Raw genomic sequence first — 16,323 nt, 5'->3', positions numbered from 1 at the left:
TAAAGTAAACAGGATTTTAGCACACCACTGCAGCTTTGCAAGAGGAGGTGGATTTCGTTAAATGTCACCTCTTCATTATTAGACTGGCATTTTATCAGCTAGCACCAACTTAAAAAGTCCTCTCATAAAATACCATTCCAGCGTGGGAAGTGTTAGAATACAGGCCCCTTTGAAAATCTCCAAATGCAGTGAATTCAAATCATATTTACTGCTTTCTCTTCAGAAAATTAATTTTTCTTCTGCAGAAGTCCAAGGTTTTCTAGAAACAAAGGAAATAATTTCTGAAACTTCATTTTCTGTTTGCTGTGACTGGATTTCAGGTTATAGTTATCTATATCCTGATTTTGTACTGCAAATAGTTAGAAAAACAAACCAATTTTTTCCTTTTGGAGGGAGGGAGACAACCAAGATGTAAGCTTCTGCTTTGTTCATGCTTTGGTTTTCTTCTCTTTTCAGTAATGTTGAATGTATAAAACTCTTGCAAAGCAGTGGAGCAGATTTTAATAAGAAGGACAAACATGGGAGGTACGTAAATACTGAAACTCATTTAAAAAAAATTAGAAATCTAGCAGGCAAGGATGAAAGACCACTTCAGTCTGGATATCATGTGTTTCATGAACAATGGCAGTAAAATAAAGTGGGAGTTTGACGTTCCCTGCAAAGCTGCTGCTACAGTTCTACGCCAAACAAACAGGTGCAGACTTCATTAAATACATAAAAGCCATCCCATCCTCTTGAGCTTTCTGTTTTAAAAATATCACTGATTTTTTTTTCGTTATTGCTTTTCTTATTGCCTGAATTCTTGTGCTTGTGTGCCCAAGTCAGCACCTGGGTTATGATGGGAAGGACTGCTGCTATTTGATGTGCTACCTATCTTTTACATTTTTACTGTTTTCTCCTCCGTATGAAGTGTTGTTAAGAGTGTTGCTATGCCAGAAATGGGTTTCGCTCTTTGTTGCAGAATATCTGTCTGGTGTTTTATTCTGTGTTTTTCAACAAGGTAGATGTTTTCCAAACCAGGTTCTCCAAAGCCTACTGGTGGAATTGGAATGGGAGAAGAGCTGTAGCTGACTTAATAGCACTATTTGTTTTGGCACATTGTGTCAAAAGAAGTTTATATATGTGTTATTTTAAAAAAAGAAAGGCAACTGTAAGAGAGGGAATAACAAAGCCTCAGTTACTCTGTTCAGTTGGTATGGTTCTCTGAGAACTATAGCAGTTCCCACTGATCAAGGTGCTGTGAAGCTTGTCCTGCTCTGCCCTGACTCCCAGCTGAAGCAATTTAGTGTGAATGCAAAGCAGTAGTCTGCTTCCAAGATGCAGAATGTGGATCTGTATGCTTTTAAGCTCAGTAGGAGTATCAAAACTTCCTAGTAGCACACTAATTTGTTAAATTTGCATAACTTTGAATTTCATCATGGTAATGTAAGGTGCTGAGTTTGACTGCTGGAAGTCTGTAGGAATGCAGCAGTAGTTAAGGTTTATTGTTATCCTTAGCAGTGCATGTTGGAATACAAAGTAACAAACTGTCACTTATGTTCCAGGACACCTTTGCACTACGCAGCTGCAAATTGTCATTTCCACTGTATTGAGACACTGGTGACCACAGGAGCCAATATTAATGAAACTGATGACTGGGGACGCACCCCTTTGCACTATGCTGCTGCTTCTGACATGGACCGAAAGTAAGAGAGCCTGTCTGTGTTCCTTGTTCAGTGTTTTTCCAAATCAAATGTTCTATTCTCTTCATGACTCTGTGCCATTTGAACCAAAAAAATGACTCGGCTGGCACAGGAATTTCTCTCAGATGTATACATCAACTCCACACTGAACTGCTGTGCCTGTAAGCCAGATCCTCAGGTGATGTGGCACCTCAACCCTGCAGTTTACCTTTGAGGTAACACATGATTTTACAGCCCCTCTGTCCTAATGAACTATTTTTACTACATACTGTCTTTCTTCTGTGTGGTTTCCTCACAAGGGAAAGCTCAGAGAGTTTTGTGTTGCTTTGCAAGTGCATCAGAAAGAATGGAAAAAGAGACAGCAGAAGGAGTTTTCCCAGGTGGACTGCAGAGATAGTTGGCCATTCTGATAGACTTTCTGGCAAAAGCAAATAGATCTTACCCATCACTCTCCCCACTGTCAGAGCTGATAAAAACTCCTACCTTCTCCAAATAGGTTACTTTCTAGAGACTAAAGAGAGAGAGGCCTGGGGAATATCCTTTGGCAGAATGCAGAACTGTTCTTCTGAGAAAAGTTTGGAAGGGGAAAACAGCTGCAAAACTTAAATATCCGGAGGTTACTGAATAGAGTTTCTGCATATTTTGGCAATCTCTTTTCTATAACATACTGCATGAAACAGCCTCAGTTATCCTGTTAGTTGTCTCTTAAAACTGATAGGGACCTGTATTTATTTTAAATCATCCCATCTTATCTGTCTCTTCAGACTCTCAGGAACTATTTTCCTAGTTTCTTATATAGTGAGGTCTGGTTAAAAGGAGGGAACAAAAACCAAACCAAAACATAAAAAGTATGGCTTATTCCCAGCAGTATACCACCCCAAAAGCACTTTTGGAAGACTTCTCCTTAAGCTCAAAGCAGAGGTTTGGATACCATAAGTGTAGGTCAGTAGCTTCTTCAACATTTGCTTCATTTGCTGTGGTAATACTGGTATCAAAAATGTCTTCCCTGTCAATGTAAAACCAGAATGTACTGGTAAGAAGGCATCAGGATCTTCAGAAGATTGTTCTTGGCATTGCATGCTGAGTAGGCTTGTTTGAAGGCTTTCACCACTGGCTGTTTCTAATTAAATCTTGCCAGGGTGTAATGTTATTTGGGGTGTTGAGAATTGTGATTCAATATGTATTTTCAGCTTTTGACTATTTATATATTATGCTCCTGCATGTAAACAACCTTTTGGCTAACTTTAGGGTATAGTTGCTTCCAATGGTAATTTGTAATTTAATAAATAAATAAATAAAAATCTTAGTTTAGTCAGACTCTGAGCACTGTAGGAATGTTTGGCTGCCTTTGCCCTCAGATTCTAAATCTAAATTGATTCTTATGTTGTCTTCTCATTAAATTTTCCAGTTGGAGATGTTTTGGAAGAAGCCTTGTTAGATGAGATGTTATATACAGTCCATGATTTTGTAGGTCAGCATATTTATTTTTTTTCTGCTGAACAATGGCAAAATCTCAAAGTTGACAATCTTAGTCCAAAGAATATTCATTTAACTTTGAATGTGGGCAGTTAATGATTAGAGAGAAGTCTTTGTACAACCAGGTTGTCCTACTGTTTCATCTGATTTGGTAAGTGTTGTTGCATATGGACTTCAGAAAATACTCCTTTCCTGCAGGGGAAACAACATGGGCATTTACATTAAATAGATTATTCAAGTTTATGAGTATGTATTGTTTTTCCTGATGATAGCTTACTCTGTTCAGGGAATGTTATATTGGGATCTCACTAATTTATTGTTAGCTGAAAATAAATGTGGGTTTGGCTTTCACTTGATATGCGAGCAGTCTCAGTACAGTTACCTCCAATGGCTTTTCTGAGGTTGAGCGTCTTGTTTCAACATGGTACACGATTACTGTCTATGTGTTTACAATGTTAGGATTTTTTTAATAGATAAATAAGATTTGTTTTTGAGTTAGTGACCATCAAACATATTTTGTGGAGCAGTGTCTTACTGTAAGCATCCACAGAAAGAAAGTCAAATCTTGAAAATACGTATGGGAAATAACCTGATAAGGAAAAAATGCATTGTTCTGCATTGTGCAAAATTCAGTCTGGAATACATGTGTTATATAGGGATTGAATTTAGCAAACTGTCCTTCAGACCCTCCAACGTACTGATCTATAATGGTATGTAGCAATTGGGAAGCTTGCGTTCTGTGTTGGCCTTGGTGTCCAAGGTAATTCATAATCACAGGCTCATGCCCATAAGCTCACAGATCACAATCTTCTGGCTGCCATCCACCCAGCTGGGAAACAGAGATGCCAAAAATGATCCGGGTGTGCAGGAGTATGAAGACATACTAAGCAATTTTGAAGAATCCAAAGAATCTGACCAGACATCTGGGAATCTGAGATATCTCACAGTGCTGCCAAGACATTTCACAGAAAGTGAGAAGAGTCAGCAACACAGCTAAAGCTGATTAAAGATAGACTAATTCAGTATTAGTGACTAAACAGTTCCTGATAGAAACCAGAATTCTCTGGTGGCTTTCTTGTTTGACACTGACTTGGAAGATGATAAACTTCCATGCTGTTGTTGTTTCCATTGTTTGCAAAACGTATTATCTGCAGATCCAGGTAGTACACTCACTAAGCTTATGTAGCTTTTTACTTTTGGCTGGAAGAGGTCAACTCCATGTGAAGGAAATTGGGGATGGGTAGCACGCTGCATCAAAATCACTCATATTTTGAAAATAAGTTGCATTTTTCTGTCATTTATGTCAAGAAGAAAGAATATTTTAGGTAACTCCCATGAAAATGCTGAAGAACTTGAAAGAACCAGTGAAATGAAGGAAAAAGAAGCTGCACTGTAAGTGGTGTCAGTAAAGAAGTTAAACTTCATTTCTGGAGAAAGCCATTGCTTTGCACTGCAGCTTACACCCTGCTTTTGCTCATTCATTGCTTTTTGCTAGACACAATTGGCTTTAATGGGAGCTAACCTAAGGAAAAAAATCTCTGTACTCTCTTTTATGTGCATATTCCCTAATATTTCTGCTTCTGTGCCTGTTGCTCTTCCTTAATGGAAAATAAACAGCTTCAGTAATTTAATAATTCATCAGTAACATGCGCTGTTTTATTTTAATACTTCGTATTGAGTATATATGTTGCAAAGATAAGTTAGCTAATGTCTGCTTCAGTGTATTTGCTTGGGCTAGCATTTTCATATAGCTGCATATTGATTATTTCTCATTTTAAAAATTTTCTTTTCTGTATGACAGCTTATAGTCACTAACAATTACAAGTTACTGAAGAACGTAATAATGACAAGTTTCTTGGTGGTATAAGAAAAAATGATAGAAGCTGAGAAGAAAATATGGGATCTTTTGGAAAAAATGATTTTAAAAATGCCGGGAAAGAAGAAAATATATACATACATACTGGGAAATTAACTCAGTAAAATCCAATTTATATTTTGCTGTAGTATGTGGTTGGAGGCCAACAGTGTGGTTAGAGAATTTGCATATAACAGCAGTTCTGGCTTTCTGAAATGGGCTGTTTACATCATGATACAGAGTTTTCTTTCAGTCTTTTAATAGAAGGCCATTTTGGAATCCAGAGTAGCAGCAAAGGTAGGGTTTAACATTTAGGAAGATGTTCAAAGATGAGGGGGGATCTTAATGTTTAACAAAACAAAACAAAAAAAAGTTGAATGGAGGGAGCAGTTGATGAAAAGGAAGGAAACCTGTAAATGCTTTGAAGTAGTGTTAGAAACACCAAATGGGCTGCTTGTCTGCAGTGCCACTCCTACTTGCAGTGAGGGATAGATCTGTTAAATATTGAGAGTTCTCATTTAAACTAATGCATTGTTCACAGGTGTCTGGAGTTCCTTCTACAGAATGATGCCAATCCATCCATCCAAGACAAAGAGGGGTACAACACTGTGCATTATGCTGCTGCATACGGACACAGGCAGTGTTTGGAACTGGTGAGCGCTCAGACGGTTGAGAGGTCTCTTAAATACTGATACAGATATATGTATGTGTGTATGAATATCCCAGTACTATGAATTCATCTGAAGTTTATGATTTGAGTTCACGGTTCTGGAAATTGGTGGTTCTGTGAAAACTTGCAGTAAACTTAGTAAAGTGCAACTAATATGCAACCAGGTACATCTTAAAGACATGATAGTTTTGTTAAACCAGTCTTTGTTCAACAAGCTGGTGCTTAAATGTTGAATGTGAGTGGAGCTCTGGTTATTTTTTACCGTGATGGAAATATTCCCAATGTTTGTGACAGTAATAAGGAGTAGTTCCCTGTGTATGAGGATGTTTGCACATTATCAGGCTTGTGTGCTGAGAGCTTTTATTAGCTGCATACCTACACTGTGTTTTTGCCCCTGAAGAAACAATAGCAGCAATGATAAAGCTGATAAACCATAATCAATCTTGTGAACCATGTGGTTGTTGGTGTGTTTCCACTTTGTTGCATCTGAGTGATTAGAAATTGCATCTTCCAAGAAGCCCAAAATGTTCAGCCAAATACTGGATTTGGGAGATTCATAGTGAGCATTTATTGTAGAGTGGGAATTGTAAGTAAATAAATCCATAAAAATGTGAAAATGGATGTTAACTGAACAGCTTGTTATACAGGGGGATCCAACACTGTTGTGTCAGATATAAATAGGCTCTGCTTTAAAAAAAAAAAAAAGAAAAGGTAGAAAATTGTATAGATGTTCAGACCTGAGTAAGGGCGCTTTGCACTGTTCAGTGTTTTATGTTGTTTGGTTTGTTCTTTCCTTGTTAAAGAATTAAAGTGCTTAATAATTGAAGAGGACTTACACACAAATGTGCTGCCTTCATCCCACATGCACCGGCACTGTTAGTCGCTGCCACCTCTGAGAGATCCTGCAGCTGCCCAGCCTGGGTCACAGCTCCAGGTTAAAGCCTTTTAGCTCCCACCTGCACGCACAATTATAATTAGGACACTTGGAAGATCACTGCTTGGTTTTGCTTGTGGCAGCTGTTCGGCCTTTCCTTGTTGAGCTGTCTCCTGGAGATACTCTAATGTGGCTCTGCCCCTTGGGGACAGAGAGTCCTCTCCTGCATCCACTGTGGGTTTGGAGTAAAAGCAAATGTTCTTGGCCTTTGAAGGGTGTGTATGTAGTTTGTTTTGTGCAGTGTACAAGCCTATGCTTGTATGGCTCCGGCAGGGTGTACTGTAGCCTCACTTCTGTCTTATCACTGGATTCTTGCAGGACTGGTGTGAGCAGAGCTCTCTGCAACAATGTCTTCTCTTTCAACCTTGGTATTGTAGCCCTTGTGTGCCCCTAGGTGCAGAGCAAGCACAGGAGAAGGTCTCTTTTCTTGCTGCTGGCACACTTTCTCACAACATAGCAGTTACAAATCTGCTGTAAATTCCCAATGTTACTTAGGCATGCCAGACAAACAAGAGCTGGGAGTGCAGCACGTATTGGAGGTGTTGTGTTTCTCTTCATTTTGAAGGGTGACATGCAAACCATGGGTGAGAGACAGCAATGCAGCAAAAGTTCTGTATTCATATTGGGAATTCAGTGTTGTTTCATGTTAATCCTCACATATTTGTGACTAGAGCTGCAGTATAGAAACCAAAGACCAAGGCTCACTCGCAAAGTTACAGCCATACAGCATGCTTTCCACACACCTGTGAATGACCATTTACATCCTATGCTGTCTACCTCAGAGCATTATGTGGACCAGGATTTTGCCACTGGTGTTGAGAGGTTGACAGACATCTCATTTCATCTCTGAAATACAGAAGATTGAGCACTCTGGCAAGCAATTGTGCTCAGTCTCCAGCAGGACTGGAATCATCATCTTTGTACCCACTGTCAGAAGAGATTGATTCTGTTTTGTTCAATGAGCAGTTGTCCCTTAGTTCTAGTGAGTTCTAGTGAGTTACAGAGACCCAGATTATATTTGTATGATGATATTTGGTAACAATCATGAATTGATGCGGGCAGTTACCTTTACATTAAGGTGTGTGTTTGTGTGTTCAACCACAGAGCTCAATGCCAGAAGCTCTTCTCTGGATGAGCCTTAGGTTACCTGGAATATCACTTTGCAATGAATGACGTGATGTTGCTAAAAAGAGAATAGCAGAAGCAGATTCTTGAATTCTTTCTACATTTGTAGCGAGCCATTCATAAAGACTGAATGGTGAGCATGTGTGCTTGTGAGCAAGTGAAGCTGTGTCTTTCTCATGTGCTTTCATACTTCTAACAATATAACATCATGTTTGCTCAGATTGAGACTGACTTCTCTGGTGTTCGATAGTCGGAGATGTTGTTCTCTATCACTTGCTGGTATATTAGAGTTGATCATGTAAGTGAACTATAGTAGTTAGGAGTAAAAAAGGTTTATTTTTCATTGAAATGATCCATCACAAAATCCTTATTGCTATGGAAAGACTGAAATTGCAATTGCAAGTTGAAGTGCAGCATGGAGTGCCAGTCAGATCCTTTATGTTTTGATGTCAAGACAAAAGGAATGAAGTGTCAGTCTTTGCAGTGACATCTCGTCTCTGACTCTAAGTACTGATGGTTAATTTTCTTTTAATCTGCTCTTCTCCGTATCTCATCAGCAAATGAAATTCATTTTTGGCCAGCAGAAACTGAATTGGCACAGTGGTCGATTCTCTTAAGAATGGGAGGAGGGCATGGTTTAATGGAAAACCATATCTGAGAGAAAAAGCAAATCTTGGTCCATACGTCTGACTAAAGCAGTGAGCTGCAGAGCCATCTGCATTGGGAGATCTCCTGCTAGCAGAGCCTGTAGGGCTGTGCTGTGGAGTTTGAGAGCAAGGACACACCTTTTGGTAGACCAGGTGTTGCATTGAGGAAGTAGCAAGCTGTGTATTCCATGCTCAGTCCCTTGCATGTGGAGAAGTTACAGTCACAGACCGTCCAGGTCTTTCATATAACTGCTGCTGGTTTTCTGTCTGTTCATCAACAAGAATGTGTTGGTTCATTCATCTGAGAGCAGGACACTAGCAGTCAATGGTGAGCAAGTCACATGTGTGGTTGGGATAGGTATGAAGTAGCAGTCTGCCACATGAGGTCCTGCCTCAGCCACTTGTCCTGCTGCAGCCCCTGGTCTGCCTCATGGCCTGAATCCCTGCATTCAAAGGGCTGTGCTCTGTTTTTCTTCCTTTATGCATGTCTCCCTGTCTCCATGACAAACGCTGCCATTCTGAAAGGGAGAATTTTGTCTGACAGCAGCAGTGATGGTGCTTTGTGCCAACTTCCCAAAACTTTTCCTCCATGACAACTTTGAATGTCTGAGCTGCTGTTCCACATGCAGTGCCGAAACTTGACGTTTCCTCTGCAGTTAGTTGGTACAAGTAGGAATTCACGTGCTTACTTTTCATGAAGAAAACACTAGGTAAGACTCAAAAAATACATAGGACAAGATTTCAAATAAATAGACTCCCTATGCACAGAATTCAAGGGAGGTTACGTGCAGTATAACTTTGAGCAATTCTGAAAAACGTGAGTATGAGTTTGGATGACTGCTTAGTGAAGGGCTGTTATCAGCACCAGCTGATACCTGAGGGTGGGTGCCTGTGCAGGCAGCTCTCAGTGCATCAGAACCAGGGAGCCTTTCTGTCAAACCCACTGCTGTGCACACCTTTCTTGCGTGTTTTTTCTTAGCAGAAGAAGCTTGTGGTTATTCTAGTGTCCTTTTTTTTTTTTTCTAAAAGAAGAATGCAAAAGAAGATGGGAATGTATCGAACATATGCAGATGCTGATTAAATTATCAGTAGGAGCCTATATGCGCTAGAGTTGCTAATATATGTTAGCTTACAGCAGTGCATTTTGGCTTAGGCTTTTTTTCTTTTTTTTTTCTTTGCTTTGGAAACTGAATTTAAAATCTTTTAAGAATCAAAATTAGAATGCTAAATACTGCTTTTGAACTTGGTATGAGGGCAGGAATTTGCCGTCTGCATCTGAGTGGCACTTTGGCTCCTAGAATAGCAGTATTGCCTAGGATCTTCTGGAGGGCTTTTTTCTGTCTGACAGATTTAGGGATTTTTTTTCTATTTTTTTCTTCTTCTTTTTTCTTTTTTTTTTTTTTTTCTTTTCCTGACAGAGAGAAGCAAGCTGTTAACATGTGCCATCTTTTGTCAGAGAGTAACAAGGTGATCACAGAGCTGCAGCTTCCCTTCAGGCATGGACTTGTGCTGTTGTCTGAAGTACCTGTCTGTGAGCGTGTGGTGTTTCAGTGGAAACGTGGACAGGATATCTGACTTTCTAATCTACTGAATCCAATGGGAGAGGTGTATGGCATTGCATTAGACGGTATAGCTCAGAAAGAGTGTGGCTGCTGGGGTCTTCAGGCTGTAATCAGTCTCTTTTATTCAAGGGAAGATGTTTGCCTGTTTTCAGCAGGCGTCAGAGTGGAAAAAAAGTAAAATCAAATGGAGTTAAATACCCCACACCATATTCATCCATGTAATCCTATATTATAAGCACAAAATAAATTCAAACAGCAAGTCTTCTTATGCTTGTAAATACCATTACTGTACAAATAAAATTGTGAGAATTGAATGTTATTAATCTTTGCATGAAGCGGGAGGAGAGGTAGCTGCAGCCTGGTAGTGCTATTAGCTGGTAGCAGTGGAACTGAATAGTTGATGTTTTATCTTGTTTTGTCTGCATCTCACTCCCAAAGCACCAAGTTCCTGAGTGTGAGGTAGACTTGCCAAAATAAATAATGACGTACAGTGCTAAACGCTGTTATGAGAAGTGCAGGGTAGAACGGGGGTCTTTATCTTTTAAGAGGTGATGACCTAACCAGAGAGGACAGTGCCCACCACTTTGGCTGGCAGCAGCTGCACAATTCTGACAGCGCTTAAAATCTGCAGATGACTGAGGTGCAGAAATGTAATAGTCTGAAAGACATTATCTTAATGGCACAAGAAATGAAGCATAAGATATACTGGGATCTTCCCCACTCAGCCAGCTGCAACCATGAGCCGTTGGTAATGTGTTCTTATTGCCTCTCATGAGAGAAGTGCTTTGGCCAACTTGCAGCAAGAACGTTTTGCACTGCAGCCGGCATACTTGGGTTGTTTTGAGAAATAAATTCACACTTTTTATTATTTAAAAAACACGCAGTGTGCATCGCTTCCTACAAAGGTGCTCTTAGGTGGAAGGTAATGCTAATGGAATTAGAACCCTGAGGAGAGTTTTGTGTATTCTTGTAACAAGTATATGAGAGGTTGTACAATTAATGGATATACCGATGTTATGGTATAGTAGAAAGCTTGGCTATGATGTTATTACACCAAAGCAGGAAACAGAAACTCACCCGTAACCTGGGCTCACAAGGGAAACTCCAGTAGAGTGGATCTCCAAAAGAGATCCTTCCCCACTGGCAGTCAGCTCTTAAATGGGTCTAGGAGAGATGGAGCCAGGCTCCACCCCTTCCTGCAGCACAGGTGAATTGCCTTCACCTGTGCTCCCGTGGCTGACTCACTGCTTGCCTCAGGTGATCAATCAGAGGTTCAGGCCGTGATTCAGCAGCCCTATACAGAGGTATTGTAAATGCCTTTTTCTTAGAACCATAGCAATGCTAGTGAAGCTGCAGAGTTTGCCTTGTAACTTAGACCTGGTACTTTCTGTGTCTGAGTGTGGTGTGTATCCTTCACATGAATTAGTTTTAATTGAAAGCTGTGCTTGATGAGATAAACAAGAAAATCACTAATTCTGTGCCCTTGATCTTCTTTTATGATTTCTCTTCTTGCACTGTTGGATCACATATCAGGAAGCAACCAGATTTACTCTTAAGTTCTCGTTTAGGCTTGACTTTATGATAGAGACATTCATCCTTGTGAGTAATAAGCTCATTAAGCTTAGTCTGCATTAGTCTAAGCTGCTTTAACTAAGCCATTGGGATGCCTTTTGTGAGGAGCTCTCCAATCCTGCAATTTGTTCCTTTTGAGCCTTAATTGTGTCAATTTTCCCATCTATTTGAAAGGCAGTTATCTGCCTTGTTCCAGAAGACTCATAGAGCCCTCTGACAGGTTAAGGGAAGTACTAAGGTTCTGATCCCACCATCATCCCATTTCAACAGCTGATGATCAGCGTAGTTACAGGCAATTAAAATAGTCTTCTGTGCCCACCTTGTGGACTCATAGTAAAGGTGAGTAATAAGCAGACTGGGGAACAGGCTTTGTACTCACGTCTGGATATTTTTTATTTCATTTGCTCAGTAGAGAAAATCAGAGTTAAAATAATTACCTACTTAGAGCATGTTTGGAGTAAGTGAAAATTCATGACTATGTGTTCGGAGTTGCCACTTAATCCTATTTCCATCCATCTAAAATACAAGAGAAGGATGATATTTTAAATTGGAGGTCTCTCCATGTGTTTGTAACAGCTGTGTTTGTGTAACTCTCCCCCAAATCTACTAAAAAAAAAAAAATGATGTGGACTTGCTTTTTTTTTTTTTTCCCCCTATCTGCAAGGTTGTGTTAGAATTCATATTGCATATTAATACACACACTCGCTTATGAGTAGCATTTGTATCGACACATTTTTTTTCTCTGTCCAGATATTTTACTAGGTTCAAAATACACAAATAAAATTACTGAATATTTTTGTTTTGTTGTATTTTGTTATTGTAATAGGCTTCAGATTAATTTCTTTGTTTAATACATGATTTGTGATGCTTTGGAAAAAATTATCTTTGATGTAGGTCTATTAAGGACTATTTTGTTACATAGAAAGTTTAGGCAAATGTGAGTTCAGTGTATACCATCATCTTGCAGTGCAAGTTGGGTAATTTCTGTGCCTACCAGAGAATTTCACCAGTTTCTTTGGACAGCGTTCCATGTTGACATACCACAGAATTGTCCAGATTGTCACCACTGTCCCCTTTTTCAGTTTTTGAGTTAGCTAATTATTCTCTCAAAAAAGTTTGAAAAACTTAGTTGAAACTGTAGAAATGTTTTTCAGTCTCTGCTTACTAATTTTTTTTGACAACATTAATTTCCAGTCACAGAGGATTTTGGAGACTAACTCTTTGAGTAGTATTCAAGTAAAAATGCCTTGCGTGCCAGCAGTAGTGCTACTCAACAGTGTTGAATTCACAATATTTTGTCAGTACTATGTGAAGTTTTCTTTGCAGCCTCAGTGGGGTAAGTTGCCAGGGTTCATGTGCTTTTGTGGAGGGGTGCTAGTCACTGTAATTCCGTAGTTTCTCATTTTGACTGGGTAGAAATATCCTGTTTGTAAGCCTTAAAATGCTTTGGGATCCCTTGAAATGTAGAAAATCATAAACATATTATGCATTTTATTATATGTTAATTTTTTTTATTTTTGTAATCATGGTTATGTTCAAGGATGTGTTGCACTCTGGAAGACTATGTAAGGAAGTTTTACTCTGATAAAGTATAAAGCTGACTGTGAAATTGCTAGCAGCTTAGTTCTAATTCTTCTCAACCAAAATTATATATGAGAATTATAAAAAATGCTGAATCAGAAATGGCTTATATGTGCATTACTTGTGTATTCATGAAACAGCACTTTTGCAGTGCAAAATGACTGAGGGCTCTACTCCACAGATTATTCTTTTTACTGCTGATCAGGATAAGGATGTTCATTAAACGCTTTCAAATTATTTTTGTATCTCTATCCTATAGGGTAAGAAGACTTGAAAATACTTTACTGTAAATACAAAGTACTTACTCTTAATTGCCCATCAATATTCACTATAGACATCAGAATTTTTTTTCGTTTGCTGAATCATGAAAACTTATCCTAAGTTGTACAAAAATGTTTAAAGATTTTTTTTTTCTTCCATTTTCAGCTTCTGGAAAAAAACAGCAATATGTTTGAGGAATCGGATTCTTCAACTACGAAAAGTCCTTTGCATTTAGCTGTAAGTATGAGATGTATAAATTGTTGGATCATCATTTCAAAGAATAATTCTTTAATCTTTGTCTTTGAAGCAGGTTTAATCATAGACTTGTTTTTGAAACAAGTAGGCTTAGATGTAAGAAAAACAGATTCGGAACTGGAATTGTTGAGTTTCTGGCAGTTGAAGCTCTTCGCTCTTATTGATTATAGCACTCAGGTAATAGAAGAAACAGAAACTGAAATGAAATTAAATGGCAAGCTACGAATTTTTGTAACCAGTCTATAAAGTTGGAGCTGGAGCTCCATGGCTCTGATGATGGAGTGGGATGTTCTGCTGCAGACAGTGTGCAGAAATAGTCTGGTGCACAGCTAGGTGTGGGAATGCATACAGTATGTCCCAGTACCTGAACACCCTCATGGTAAAAATGTTTTTTCTTGTATTTAAATGGATTTTCCTATGTTTAAATTTTCCCTTTACGTGCCTCTTGTGCTGTCACTGGGCACCACTGGGAAGAGTCTGGCTCTGTCTTTTTTGCTGTCCTGCTCAGATGTACAGACACATCAATAAGGTTCTTCTAATGCTTTTATTTTTTAAACTGAACGGTCTCAGCTTGAGAGAGCTGTCTTCACATGTTTTCCACAGACTGGCCCCACACTGACTGTTCAACATCACCATGAATCTGCTCTCTTCTCAATAGGGAAGAAACTTGCTTACTGGAAAAGGAGCATGTTTTAGTTCTGTAGTGATCGTATCTCTGTTTGCCAGCTGGTCAGAACTGCTCTTACCTAGTGTTTGAATTTTCCATACCTCATCTGAGGGAACAAGAGCCAGAAGTTGGTTTAAAAGGGACTAGATTTGTCACTAAGTTCTTCTCCCAGTTCTTCTACAGTTTGAAAACTGCAGAAAGGACAGTGTCTGAAACCCAAATAGGGGTTACAGCTTGCTCTATCACCAACACAAATTCTTGTGCTGGGAAGGGACTTGACCTGCACCTGGCCAGACAGCAAGCTTATTTCCTCGCTGGTCTTTCTTGGTCAAAATCCTTGCAAGGACACTGCCAGAGGTCTTTCCTGTTGTATCTGTTACCAATTAACAGCTCTTCATTCACCTGAGACACCCCTAAAGCACTTCAGGGGAAAAAGGAAAAAAAAGAAAGAAAAAAGGAAAAATAAAAAATTAACATAAAACATTGTTATTTCTCACACTTCAACTGTATCAAAAATCAGGTTATTGGTTGTTTTCCAAGAAATTGTAATAGGGAAGAAAGACTAACAATTGCATCAAGACTGTTTTCTGTGATATGGATTTTCTGTGCCCTAATCTCCTTATGCTTTTTTTTTTCTGCCTTTGCCTTTCTTCTTTCCTTAAGTAATTTTCTTGGTCTAGCAGTGCAACAACTGCTTGGCAACTGCTCTGTCTCATTCTTTTGTACTTCTGAGAACAATCAGTAGGAGCAAACTGCTTCCAACAGTACTTAACCTTGAAGATTGGTGTCTGGTTATTTCATATTTGTATTTCTCTTCTTTTTTCATTAATTGTATCAAGCTGAAAAGTGAATTGTTGATTTGCCCGTGTTGAAGTGAATTGTTGCCTGAAATTCCCCACCTTGTACTGTAATAGAAGCAGAGTAAATAAAAAATCATTATTACTGTCTGTGAACTCTAGGAATTTTTGAGTCTCTTGGCTATTTGTATCAGTGGCAGTGTAGTTTGGCAAAATCCTTTTATGATGGAAGAGTCATGAGAAGTCAAGAAACTGTCATTTCCATTGTGTTTAAGAGACCCACAATGACAGATCTTATTCATGTTCTATGTGAAAGTCTTTGAAAGACAAGACTTGTGTTCCTTACATGACTCATTTCATATTTCCAGGCCTATAACGGTCATCATCAAGCCTTGGAGGTGCTGCTCCAGTCTCTGGTAGATCTGGATATTAAGGATGAGAAAGGACGCACTGCTTTGGACCTGGCTGCATTTAAAGGGCATGCAGAGTGTGTGGAAGCTCTCATCAGCCAGGGTGCTTCTGTCACTGTAAAAGACAATGTCACCAAAAGGACCCCTCTGCATGCTTCAGGTGAGTGTGCTCCTGTGTTACTCTTAAAATACAAAGCCTATAGCATGTATGCATCTAACTTTAACTACCTACTATTTCTGTACTTATTTCTTCTAAAGAGAAGAAATTTTGATGTGCATGGAGGTGATCTTGCAGTTAACTCTGTCATTCTTGTGGTATTTTTCCTCTGTCCCATGGTCCATTTTCCCTCACAGAAACTCCTACTTTTCCACACACTATTACTGCTCAGACTTTACCTGATCAGCTGTGCTTTACATACCTCTATTACACCTACTCTAAAATGTGAGGTGTTTTTCCTAAAGCACTTTCACTTAATGGTTCTTTAGCCAAAAAAGAGAGGAAGAGAGAACAGTTGTTTCATTGCTTATCCTAAGGAAAGAATAATTGAAAATACAGGCAGGCCTTGATGGCAATGAAAGTGTTCTGTGTTCAAAACCTTCAGCCTGTTTCAGTGGTAATGTTACAGAAAATCATCCTCTTTCAAATGTTATTCTTCTCCTGAGCCAGCTTGTGAATTTGCTGTTGTTAGGAGTTGCTCCATTCTTCATACGTTGTGTACAACATGTTGCTTAATTAACTAGAAAATGTAGGATTTGCCAATTATTAAAAAGTTATTATTTAATATATACTTGTTGGTTAAACACACAGCAGTGCCGGAGGGAATATTGC

The 16,323-nt window shown here is 39.0% G+C and overlaps 1 protein-coding gene across 1 annotated transcript in view; it reads left to right on the top strand.

Annotated features, from left to right (window-relative positions):
- The window catches only part of ANKRD44 (ankyrin repeat domain 44), a 109,307-nt gene that overhangs the window by 75,088 nt on the left and 17,896 nt on the right, over positions 1-16,323 (top strand). The window contains 6 exon segments of the mRNA XM_085228593.1: positions 457-525; positions 1,545-1,685; positions 4,467-4,550; positions 5,555-5,666; positions 13,531-13,602; positions 15,453-15,654. Coding sequence (XP_085084719.1) covers positions 457-525; positions 1,545-1,685; positions 4,467-4,550; positions 5,555-5,666; positions 13,531-13,602; positions 15,453-15,654 — 680 coding nt within the window.

Source organism: Meleagris gallopavo, chromosome 7, assembly GCF_905368555.1.
Source record: "Meleagris gallopavo chromosome 7, MGAL_WU_HG_1.1, whole genome shotgun sequence".
NCBI classification, from domain to species: Eukaryota; Metazoa; Chordata; class Aves; order Galliformes; family Phasianidae; genus Meleagris; species Meleagris gallopavo.
This window is presented reverse-complemented; position numbering and strand designations above follow the sequence as displayed.